This window comes from Oryctolagus cuniculus, chromosome 7, assembly GCF_964237555.1.
Source record: "Oryctolagus cuniculus chromosome 7, mOryCun1.1, whole genome shotgun sequence".
Taxonomy (NCBI): domain Eukaryota; kingdom Metazoa; phylum Chordata; class Mammalia; order Lagomorpha; family Leporidae; genus Oryctolagus; species Oryctolagus cuniculus.
The window spans coordinates 44,184,053-44,196,690 of NC_091438.1; the positions used below are offsets into that span (position 1 = coordinate 44,184,053).

General features: G+C 45.6%; 1 protein-coding gene across 2 annotated transcripts; it reads left to right on the forward strand.

The window, feature by feature from the left end:
- The first annotated feature begins 17 nt into the window (after positions 1-17).
- On the forward strand, positions 18-12,300 carry C7H1orf43 (chromosome 7 C1orf43 homolog). 2 transcript variants are annotated; one of them, XM_051857260.2, is made up of 7 exons: positions 18-468; positions 823-924; positions 6,405-6,522; positions 6,733-6,786; positions 8,038-8,204; positions 8,315-8,373; positions 11,190-12,300. In XM_051857260.2, the coding sequence occupies exons 1-7, from the start codon at positions 403-405 to the stop codon at positions 11,383-11,385; spliced, it is 762 nt and encodes a 253-aa protein (XP_051713220.1). In that variant the 5' UTR covers positions 18-402; the 3' UTR covers positions 11,386-12,300. The 2 variants fall into 2 exon arrangements, with proteins under 2 accessions (XP_051713220.1, XP_069933783.1); XM_070077682.1 differs by lacking the exons at positions 18-468; positions 823-924 and adding an exon at positions 5,357-5,567.
- Positions 12,301-12,638: the final 338 nt, after the last annotated feature.

The window sequence follows — 12,638 nt, forward strand, 5'->3', positions numbered from 1 at the left end:
GGGACGCGCACGTACGCGTGCGCGTGCCGCCCCGCCACGAGACACCGCATTCCGACTCCGTGCGTCCGCCCCGCCTCCGCCGCAGCCCCGCCTCTACCACGTGACGCGCGGACAGACTCCGCTTCCTCTTACTGGCGTAGTTCCGCGTCTCCGCACTGGCCGCTGGCGGGTGCTATTGCTCGCCGGAGTCACGTGGCGGGGGAAGCGGGAATGCGTCGTTCCCCTTTCCTAACCACCCCCCCGTCCGCCATGTTTTCAGGCCGGGTCTGGCTTGGTCTTCCTCCGTAAGGAAATGGCCGAGGAAGTCCAGGAGACCCATGCGCCGTTGCTTTGGCGCAACCTGGGCTGACGAGGAGGGGGAGCGGATTAAACCTGAGCAGGTCTGCGCAGGGTAGGGAGGCCATGGCGTCCAGCAGTAGCTGGCTGTCTGGGGTGAATGTCGTGCTGGTGATGGCCTACGGGAGCCTGGTGAGGAGACCCCCCCATAATCCCCATTTGTGTTGTCGCGTCGGACCCAAGAGAGACTGCTGTTAAGCTGTGCCTGTCCTCCCCTTCCCACTTAGCCGGCGCTTTTTCTGGGCTTTGACTTTATCTCAGGGGTTACCTGGGAGCTTAAGTTACCAACCTGCCCTAACCGAGAACCCCACGCTCCTCGCTACCAGCTTCCCAAAGTCCATCCTCATCTTTAAAGATGGCCTTGCTTTCTCCAAAGTTTTACCCTGAAGCATCCCTGGGAGCCCGACTCTGGGGATTTGGAATGAGGGCGTGTATGTTTGTTTTCTGTCTTTTTATTAAAGATTGTTTACTTCTCTTTTCGGACAGGTGTTTGTACTGCTGTTTATTTTTGTGAAGAGGCAAATCATGCGCTTTGCTATGAAATCTAGAAGGGGACCTCATGTCCCTGTGGGACACAATGCCCCCAAGGTAGGTCCTTAGGACACGAGATAAACCTGGTTCCTCCAATGTTTTTTTCGGGACGAGAATAAGATTTTCTCTGCCTTCTGTACGGTTTTGCTCGAACTTGATTAAGTTGAGCAACAACTTTGTCTTGGGATGGGCTTATTTGCTCACGGCTGGGTGCTGGAACTTCGTCCTTCTGTAGAATGAAGGGCTTGGATTGAGGGTCCCAACCCTAGCTACAAGGTGTTTGTCTTAAGTCACCCAGTATTCTATGTTTGATTGTGTCTTAGGATGAGGTTAGGGTGGTTACAGTTAGTCCTAGAGCAATAATGGTCACCTTTGCAGAACTTGAGACTTTGGAAATCAAGTTCAGTTGTTCATGTTCCAAACAAACCTAAGGAAAGGACGCAACTTACTAGAGTACACGGAGAAGGTAATGAAGTAGTCTTAACTTTGTTCTCTTCTTCCTTCCGTGATTGCCCTCTTTTCTTTGGCAGATGAAATTATATCTGTCCCAAAACCCCATACCTAACGCATACAGCTGCCTACCTCATGTTTCTACTTATATTTGTTCTTTAAAAAAAAATTATTTATTTAAAAGGCAGCATTAGATCTTCCATCTACTGTTCACTCCCCAACTGGCCACCACAGCCAGGGCTGGGTCTCAAGCCAGGAGCCAGGAATTTTTTCCTGGTCTCCCAAGTGGATGGCAGGGGCCCAAGCACTTGGGCCATCTTCCCACTGCCTTCCCAGGCACATAAGTGGGGAACTGGATCAGAAGTGGAGCAGCCCGGGTGGGACTCGAACCAGGGCACCCACATGGGATGCCAACACTGCAGGACGTGGCTTAACCTGCTGTGCCACAATGCCAGCCCCCTCTACTCAGATTTTTAATAGACATTTCAAAGCTAGCATATCTAAACGAGAACAATGTCACCCCTATCTTGCTTCTTGCATCTTTATTTCTCAGTAGAAGGCACTTGCTCCTTTAACCAACTTCCTTTTGTATGGCTATCTGTAGATCACGGGGATCCAGCTCTGCTGATTGCATTTCCCACCTTTGCACTTAAGAAAGGAATGGACTTCACTGGACTAGCTCATTCCTTCTTTTTTTTTTTTTTTTCCCCTAAGATTTGAAAGGCAGAGTTACAGAGAAAGGGAGAGGGAGAGATAGAGACCTTCTGTCCACTGGTTCATTTCCCAAATGGCTGCAGTGGCCAGGGCTGAGGCAGCCAGGAGCTTCATCCAGGCCTCCCACATGGGTGCAGGGGCCTAGCTACTTGGACCATCTTCCACTGCTTTCCCAGGCGGATTAATGGGAGTGGATCAGAAGTGGAACAGCTGAGACGAACCAGTGCCCTTATTGGATGCCATCTCTGCAGGCAATGGCTTAACCCACTACACCACAATGCTGACTCCAATTTTTTAAGAGTTATTTATTGGCTCCAGCGCTGTGGTGTCGCAGGTAAAGCTGCCACCTGCAATGCCAGTTCGTGTCCCAGTTGCATCACTTCTGATCCAGCTCTCTGCTATGGCCTGGGAAAGCAGTAGAAGATGGCCCAAGTCCTTGGGCCCCTGAACCCGCATTGGAAGACTCCAAGGAAGCTTCTGGCTCCTGGTATCTTCCCAATCTCCCACGCAGGTGCAGGAGCCCAAGGACTTGGGCCGTCATTTACTGCTTTCCCAGGCCATAGCAGAGAGCTGGATCAGAAGTGGGGCAGCCAGGATTTGAACCGGTGCTAGTACTGTAGGTGGCAGCTTTACCTGATAAACCACAGCACTGGCCCCTCCAATTACCTTTTGTTTTGTTTTGTTTTTTGACAGGTAGAGTTATAAGAGAGAGAGAGACAAAGGTCTTCCTTTCGTTGGTGCACTCCCCAAATGGCCACTACAGCCGGCGCTGCGCCAATCAGGAGCCAGGTGCTTCTTCCTGGTCTTCCATGTGGGTGCAGGGCCCAAGCACTTGGGCCATCCTCCACTGCACTCCCGGGCCACAGCAGAGAGCTGGACTGGAAGAGGAGCAACCCAGACTAGAACCCAGCGCCCATATATGCCAGTGCTGCAGGTGGAGGATTAACCAAGTGAGCCGCGGTGCTGGCCCCCTCCAATTACATATTTTAAAGTTAGGTTTCCCCCTCTATTTTACTCTATAAGAGTGCTTATTTTTTCTTCATATTTTCCACAGTTTTTCTTTTATGTTCGTTTAAAATGTTTTTTTCCACCATATAATAAGCTTCAAAGATGCAGGAACAACGCCAGTTTTCTTAAACAATATAAAGCCAGAGTTGCTCAAATTAGGAACTTAGTAATGTGTTGTTGAATAAAAAGTAGGTTACTACAGGGCTGGCGCTGTGGCATAGCGAGTAAAGCCACTGCCTGTAGTGCTGGCATCTAACCTGGATGCTGGTTCAAGTCCCAGCTGCTCCACTTCCCATCCACCTGTATGCTGTGGCCTGGGAAGGCAGCAGCCCAAGTCCTTGGGCCCCCTGCACCCACTTGAGAGACCCAAAGGAAGCTCCTAGTTCAGATCAGTGTAGCTCTAGCCGTGCTTGCGGCCATGTGGGGAGTGAACCATTGGATGGAAGACCTCTCTCTCTCTCTCCACCTCTCTCTAACTCTGCTTTTCAAATAAATAAGTCTCTCTCTACTGCTGCCTCTCTAATAAATAAATCTTTAAAAAGAAAATATAGGTTACTGGGAGAACTAAAGCTAGTGCATGACTCTGAACTCCTGCAGCAGGGTTGCTTCTTTGACAAGTACTCTTAACCCTCTCTATCTTGCTGATAGATTGGTGTTGCCTGAAACAAGAGTGCTCCTTTCACTTGCTTCTAGTGAGAGGAACACAGCATATCATGAACTTATCAAAACTTTGGCTTTTGAGGCTACTAGACTATGGACAATCAAGATCTTTTGTATTAAAAAGTTCTCTGGTATAAATTCTCATTAAATATTGATGGATGTGTAAATTAGTTGTCTGTCGCCCATGTGTGCAATCCATGATCCAACAGTTCTACTCATACCACAGAGAAATTTTATTCTTTTTGTACCAGGAAACATGAGGATGTTCATAGCAGCATTATTCATAATATTTGAAGAACCATTGATGCAAATTCTCATTTCAAAATGTATAAAATAGTGATGGTTCATATTCTGATATATCAGTGGGAATAAACCCATGAACACAAATGAATCTCTAAAATATTTTAATAAAAAATGAAACTACAGATATAAATAAATCTCAAGATTAGGGTGACTGGAAAAATCCAGAAAGTCATTCAGAAAAGAATTTGTACCATGTGATTCAAATCATTCATATGAAATTCTAGAACATACAGAACTTCTGAAGAGTACACATCATGTGTTGACTTCAGAGGACTACATGGAGACACGTTGGGAAAACAGATACTCCTTTTGTTGACTGAGATGGCAATCAAATAAGTATATTCATAGAAATTCAGCCCATACGTTTAAAATTAGTTCAGTATATTGTATGTATGTAAATTCAGTCTCAATAAAGCTGATTTGAAAGTTTTAAAACCAAGTTGCAGGCCTGCGCCGCGGCTCACCAGGCTAATCCTCCGCCTTGCAGCACCGGCACACCCGGTTCTAGTCCCGGTCGGGGCGCCGGATTCTGTCCTGGTTGCCCCTCTTCCAGGCCAGCTCTCTGCTGTGGCCAGGGAGTGCAGTGGAGGATGGCCCAAGTGCTTGGGCCCTGCACCCCATGGGAGACCAGGAGAAGTACCTGGCTCCTGCCATCGGATCAGCGCGGTGCTCCGGCCGCAGCACGCCAGCCACAGCGGCCATTGGAGGGTGAACCAACGGCAAAGGAAGACCTTTCTCTCTGTCTCTCTCTCTCACTGTCCACTCTGCCTGTCAAAAAATAAATAAATAAAAAAAACAGGTTGCAAATGAATTTTTGAAGCATTTTTCTATATCAGTTGTAAAACCAGATAAAGCTACATATCTTGTTTAGAGGGACACATGGTAAAGGGTAAAGAAAAGATTATAAAATGGGGTTTCCATCAGGACTCAAAAAGTCACTGGCAACAGCGTGTCATGAAAGTGGATATTGGACAGAGGTATTCATCTTAATGACATAGTTACTGGAAATTACATACATGTTATCTGTGTTCTGTATGTATTTTACAATGAAAGTTTCTAAAAAGTTATAACAAATTTATTTTCTGGGGGCTCTGGCAACCTTAAATAAGTGTGATGGATAGGAAACTAATAGGTGAGGTGTGGTACCTTTTGTCTTTATAAATTTTATATTGTGTATAAATGACCAATTTTAAAGTGCCTTAATTTGTTTTAAAATAGCCTCTAGAAGTACTGTGGTTCTCTAGATAGGATAGTCTGCAAACTATTTCAGACCAGATATAAGCCATCTCCACAGTTTGTTTTTTTTAATTATTTTTAAGAATATTATTTATTTTCATTTTTATTTGAAAGGTAGACAGATGGAGAGAGATCTTACGTCTGCTTGTTCACCCCCTAAATGCCCACAACAGCCAGGGCTGGGCCAGGAGGAAACCAGAACCCTAGAACTCAATCCAGGTGGCCCACATGGGTAGCAGGGACCCAGGTACTTCAGCCATCATCTACCTCCCAGAGTGTGCATCAGCAGGAAGCTGGATCAGAAGCTGAATAACCAGGACTCAAACCAGGTACTCTAGTATGGGTACAGGTGCCCCAAGCAGCAATTTAACTGCTGTGCCAAGCACCTGTCCCCTCCCTATAAAGGTTTTTACAGTAGATTATGACTTCTAGTTGCTGTTCATGTTCTTCTCAACTCAAGAGGTCCTAAATAATTTTGATGCCGTGGAGCTTGAAGGAATTCCTTGGCAAATTAAAAGATCTAGCTTGGAGGCCAGCACTGTGGTGCAGCAGGTTAAAGCCCTGGCCTGGAGTGCCTCCATCCTATAGGCACTGATTTGAGTCCCAGGTTCCCCACTTTTAATCCAGCTCCCTGCTAGTGACCTGGGAAAACAGAGGATAGCCCAAGTGCTTGGGCCCCTGCACTCAGTTGGGTGACCCAGAAGAAGCTCCTGGCTTCAGCCTGGCCCAGCCCCAGTCATTGTGGCTATTTGGGGAGTGAACCAGCAGATGGAAGACCTGTCTGTCTCTACTCTCTGCTTTTCAAATAAATAAATCTTAAAAAAAATTAGCTTGGAGAGGTTATTACAGAACCTGTCTGTCTCTACTTCTCTCTGCTTTTCAGATAAATAAATCTTAAAAAAAATTAGCTTGGAGAGGTTATTACAGAACCTGTCTGTCTCTACTTCTCTCTGCTTTTCAGATAAATAAATCTTAGAAAAAAAAATAGCTTGGAGAGGTTATTACAGAACCCAATCCCATTCTTTCCTAAATTGTTGGATTTGATTATATGATCATTTTGTCTGCTTCCATTGTCTTAATCATTTGCTCTGCCATATTTCCAGATTGGTAGAAAGCAAAGTGTAGGTTAAGTGATTGTGTGTTTTTTTTTTTCTCTATGCCAACAGGATTTGAAAGAGGAGATTGATATTCGACTCTCCAGAGTTCAGGATATCAAGTATGAACCCCAGCTCCTTGCAGATGATGATGCGAGACTGCTACAGCTGGAGACCCAGGGGAATCAGAGTACGTGGCAAGCTTTTGGGAGGAGGCCTCAGTTAAGAGGCCCACAAGTTTAGAATGCTTAGTTCTTCAGAGTTGTCACTAGCTGCTAGCAAAGCCTCAGTTATTGCCCAGCTACTGAATGTATGCCAGATGCGGGGAGACAGTTTCTTACCATGTTGGAGTTTGGCGAATCTTGAGAGTTATGCCTGAGACTGATCTTTTTTTCAATAGGTTGCTATAACTACCTGTACAGAATGAAAGCTCTGGACGCCATCCGTGCCTCTGGTAAGAGCTACCTGAAAGGGTCCTTTCTAGGCTCTCTGGGATTTACATGGGCACAGAGTGGTAAACCTATAATGTATGTTAGGATTTGTCCTTTCAGCACTTCTCTGGATATTAAGAATTACCTAGAGTTTTGTAATCACTGAATTATTTAGCCAAAGGAAATTCTGTTTTTTCTCCAAAGAATCTAGGGAGTTTTGTTCTTCTTCTTCTTATTTTTTTTTTAAGATTTAGTTATTTATTTATTTGAAAGGCAGAGAGAGAGAAAGGTCTTCCATTCACTGGTTCACTCTCCAGATGGCCGCAACAGCCAGAGCTGCACCGACCTGAAGCCAGGAGCTAGGAGTTTCTTCCAGGTCTCCCATGTGGGTGCAGGGGCCCAAGCACTTGGACCATCATCTTCTGCTTTCCCAGGCCATAGCAGAGAACTGGATCGGAAGTGGAGCAGCCGGGACTTGAACTGGTGTCCATATGGAATGCTGGCACTGCAGACCAGGGCTTTAACCCGCTGTGCCACAGCGCTGGCCCCTGTTCTTTTCCTGAGATTGTTAGTTTCATGATTGGGTAAAGGTAATTTGTTGTGGGGTTTGGGTTTTTTTTTTTTGTTTTGTTTTGTTTTTTTTTTTTTAATTTTATTTGAAAGAGTTACACAGAGAGCAGTCTTCCATCCACTGGTTCACTCTCCAGTTGGCCACAATGGCCAGAGCTGGGCCGATCTGAAGCCAGGAACCAGTAGCTTCTTCCAGGTCTCCCATGCGAGTGCAAGGGGCCAAGGGCTTGGGCCATCTTCTGCTGCTTTCCCAGGCCACAGCAGAGAGCTGGATCAGAAGTGGAGCAGGCAGTGACTTTACCCGCTATGCCATAGCACAGACCCTGGCAATTTGTTCTTGGACAAAAGGCTAGTGGTGTCTGGTTTTCCACTAAGCCTAAGATAGATGGTTCTTGTTGGATTTCTTCATTCTGTTACCACTTATCATATATGTTCTATGTCTACCAAAACATAGTTTATATCTAAAGCCAGGAAGGTTAAGTAGGGTGGTGAAAAGGATGTTGACGCTATCCGTTATGCTTGGCATAGCTTACAGTTGTGCTTCTACCGCTAAGGCCATTTAGGTACAGCCGCATACCTTTGGTTTTCTTAATTCCATTAGAATTTCACTCCAATTCACTCATTTCATTAGACCTATTTCTGAGTTTGGGAAAGTAACTAGAAAGAATGGTAGAAGAGGTATCATTGTGCTGTTATCTCCTTAGAGATCCCGTTTCGTGCTGAAGGCCGGCATCCTCGTTCCTTAATGGGCAAGAATTTCCGCTCCTACCTGCTCGATCTGCGAAACACTAGTACTCCTTTCAAGGGTGTGCGCAAGGCCCTCATCGATACCCTGCTGGACGGCTATGAGACAGCCCGCTACGGGACAGGGGTAAGACAGATGGCCAGTTTTTCTTTGAAGGAGCTGGAGGATCCCCCCCTACCTAATCCCACCCCCGCCCCAGACTGAAAGAGCCTCACTCTTCCTTTCTCTTTCCTAAGGTCTTTGGCCAGAATGAGTACCTGCGCTATCAGGAGGCCCTGAGTGAGCTGGCCACCGTGTGAGTTTGGAGGGGAACATGTCCAAGGGGGCTGGAGACTATAACTAGTACTAGACTGTTCCCATAGTGAAATAACCTTCATAAAGAAATGTGACAAAATCTTTAAAAAAAAAAAACATAAAGTTGTAAGGTGCTAGATACTAATACAACTTTTTCTTGTTTATGTGAAAAAGCTGAAGTTACTATATAATAAGAGAAACCCCTACTTTGTGTGCATCTTTTTCCTATTGCTTTTTTTTATATCTGTCCAATAAAATATGAATTTTGTATAGTCTACCAAAGGGAATAAAGTTTTCAGCACACAAGGGTTCCTTCTGTTACAAAGTCCCAGTGTCCTTTTGTTTCCTGGTCTAATCAGAGAAAGCGGTACCTTTTTTTCCTCTTTTACCAGTTAATGTGTCAGTAACCCTGTCTGAAACAGGACGTCATTATAGTCAGCTGTTGAGCATCTGTGCTATAGGTGACAAATCATGACTTTGCTTTGGAAATGTTTTAAATATGTACTAAACATAGTTTCATTATTATTTATGCAAATATTAAATGGAACTTTAAGTTAGAAAAGGAAAGTTGACTAGAATAAAAAAGTTTGTTACTGGCCATGAAGATAATACATGCTACTGTGTTAAATATGGCTCTTGAGAAGAGAGATGTCTGTCCTATTTTCTCTGCCCCTAAAAATGACCTACCTTGTTAAAGGTGGAGAGTCCTGTTGGTGGGCATTGTGGCACACCGGTTACACTGATCTTGGGACTCCCATATCCCATGTAGGAGTGCCTAGATTTGAGTCTTGCCTCCATTTCAGATCCAACTTCTTGCTTACATGCATCCTGGGAAGGCAGCAGGTGATGGCTCAAGTACATGGGTCCCTGGCACTCATGTGTGTACCAGATTGACGTCTAGGCTCCTGACTTCAGCCTGACCCAGCCCTAGCTTTAAAGGCTTTTGGGGAACGATCCAGCGAATAGAAGATTTTATGTGTGTGAGTGCACATGCGTGCACGCTCTCTGCCTTTCAATTAAATAAAAATGCACAATTAACACTTAAAGACAAATAGTAAAAACTAGAGCAGTGATGAAGATTAACGTTTAGAGAGGCTGGAAAAAGGTATTTGGACTAGAACTCAGGTAGAAACTTGTTCAAAATTCAGTCTTTTTGAAAGATAAATGCTGGATAATTCTACTTATGAGGTACGTAGGTTGTCACACTCAAACACAAAGTATAATGGTGATTGCCAGGGGCTGGGTATAGGGGGAAATGGGAATTATATTTTAATGGGTATAGAGTTCAGTTTTGCAAGTTAAAAAGCCTTCTGGACATTGGTTACATGATGGTATCAGTGTACTTAACAGTGGTAGGCCGGCGCCGCGGCTCACTAGGCTAATCCTCCGCCTGCAGCGCCGGCACCCCAGGTTCTAGTCCTGGTCAGGGCACTGGATTCTGTCCCGGTTGCTCCTCTTCCAGTCAAGCTCTCTGCTGTGGCCCGGGGGTGCAGTGGAGGATGGCCCAAGTCTTTGGGCCCTGTACCCGCATGGGAGACCAGGAGGAAGCACCTGGCTCCTGGCTTCAAATCAGCATGGTGCACCAGCCGCAGCAGCCATTGAGGGGTGAACCAGCGGAAAAGGAAGACCTTTCTATCTCTCTCTCTCACTGTCCACTCTGCCTGTCAGAAAAAAAAAAAAAAAAAAAAACACTGGTGAACTGTACATTTAAAAATGGCTGGGCAGGTAGCATTGTGATGCAGCAGGTTAAGCTGCCTCCTGCAACTCCAGCAGGAGTTCAAGTCCTGGTTGCTCCACTTCCTACCCAGCTCCCTGCTAATGCTCCTAGGAGGGCAGCAGAAGATGACCCAAGTGCTTGGGCCTCTGCCACCCACGTGGGAGACATGGATGGCTTTGTAGGCTCCTGGCTTCAGCGTGGCCCAGCGCGTGGGCTGTTGTGGCCATTTAGGGACTGAACTAATGGATGGAAGATCTCTGCAACTCTACCTTTCAAATAAATGAAATCTTTTCTAAAAAATAAAAGTGGTTCGGGGCTGGTGTTTAGCCTAGTGGTTAAGTTGCCTGTGTTCTGTGGAGTAATTGGATTCAATGTCTGGCTCTGCTGCTGACTCCAGCTTCCTGCTAATGCAGACCCTGGGAGTCAAGAGTGATGGCTCATGTAATTGATTTCCTGTCCAGAAAAGCCCAGCATGAACCAGTGGATTGGGGAGTGCTCTCTTGGACTCACTCGCTGTCCGCTCTCTCTTCATCTGTCTCTCAGCTGCTTTCAAATTTTTTTAAAAAAGTAAATAAAGAAGTATTTAGTGATATATTTTGTTGTGGGTATTTTACCACATTTTTTGAAATTCTGTCTCTGACTTCCGGTTTCTAGAAACTTTGAGCGGGTGTAGTGAAAGAGTATAAGCTTTAAAATGTGACAAATATAAATCTGAAACCCAGGCCTACTGCTCACTACCTTTGTGACCTCATGCAAGATAATTATTGGACCCTCAGTTCCCTAATATACAAACAGGTTATACCATAATATAGGGGATATTGGTGTAATGTCCTAATGTGTTAAGTGCCAATAGCTCCTGCTATTCCTATTTTTTGACATTTAATTTTCAAGCAACTCATAGTGAGACGGAGAAACCTTGAGGCAGAGGCAACTGGTTTCTCTGTTTTTATTTACTAAGCTATCAGATGGAATTTTAGTAACTAGTTTACAAGATAAAACAGATTTTGTGGCTACCACTGTTATCTATGCGATGGGATAAGCCCTAAACCATATTCTGCTAGTCTTCATTCAGTCCATGACCTCCCCTCTCTATTCCTTAGGGTGAAAGCGCGAATTGGAAGCTCTCAGCGACAACACCAGTCAGCAGCCAAAGACCTAACTCAGTCCCCTGAAGTCTCCCCAACAACCATCCAGGTGACGTACCTCCCCTCCAGTCAGAAGAGTAAACGTGCCAAGCACTTCCTCGAATTGAAGAGCTTTAAGGACAACTACAACACACTGGAGAGTACTCTGTGACAGAGCTGAAGGACTCTCACTGTAGACTGAGCCAGACAGACTCAGTGTGCAAGACAGGCGCTCGCTGGGCCCCGATGTATCAGCTGACGCGCACATTGTGTCCAGGGTTCATAGGGCTTGCACTGTGATCTCCAGCTCATTATTAGGAGCATTTTCAGAACATCAACTCGGACTTTATTTCCACTAGTAGCACTTTTTCTGGATTTCAGTTCGTATGTCATTGTTAATGTTTCTGTCAAAGCTTCCTTAAATATCTTTACTTGGTTGGCAACAAACATCATGGTGCAGTGCATCAAGCGCCGGCGCTGGAACACCCACATCCCATATTGAAATGCCAGTCTGAGTCCTGGCTACTCCACTTCTGATCCAGCTACCTGTTAATGCACCTGGGAGGCAGTGGATGATGGCCCAGGTACTTGAGTTCCTGCCATCCACATAGGAGAACTGGATGGAATTCCTCCTGGCTCCACCCTGGCTATTGCAGGTGATTGGGGAATAAACCAACAAATGGGAGATCTATCACTCTGCCTTTCAAATAAATCTTTAAAAAAAAATGTCTTTTAAAAATATAATTTGGCACCAATGTTGTGGCACAGTGGGTAAGCCACTGCTTATTACGTCGGCATCCTATATTGGAATGGCTGTTCAAATCGTGGCTACTCCACTTCCAACCCAGTTTCCTGCTAATGTGCCTAGGACCGCAGTGGAAGATGGTCCAAGTACTTGGGCTCCTGCTACCTATGGAGGCCATCTGGATGGAGTTCCTGGTTTCTGGCTTCAACTAGCTATTGTGGCCATTTGGGAAGTAAACTAGCAGGTGGAAGATATCCCTCTCTCCCCCAGCCCATAACCTCCCCTCCCTCCTCCATCTCCAGCTTTCAAATAAATCTTTAATAAAAAAAAATATTTACTTGGTTTTGGGCATGGTTTTCCTGCTCCATTCTTGGCGACTTAATCCCTGATGTGAGAGCTGGGATGAGGTCTCATCTGTCTGGCCATTTGTGTCTGATTAGGAACCGTTTGAGTTACGGAGTCTCAGAAGGGCAGACAGGAACTGGTGGATGAGGCAGTGGGTGGAACAATTTACACTGGTACTCCAGTTAAACCAGGATTAACAGCTTTCCTGACAAGACTCATCCTATCCACTAGGCAGTTGTGGTGTAGCAGGTAAGGCTGCTGCCAGTGATGCCAGCATCCCGTATGGGTGGCGGTTCAAGTCACTGCTAGTGTACTTCCAATCCAGCTTCCTGGTG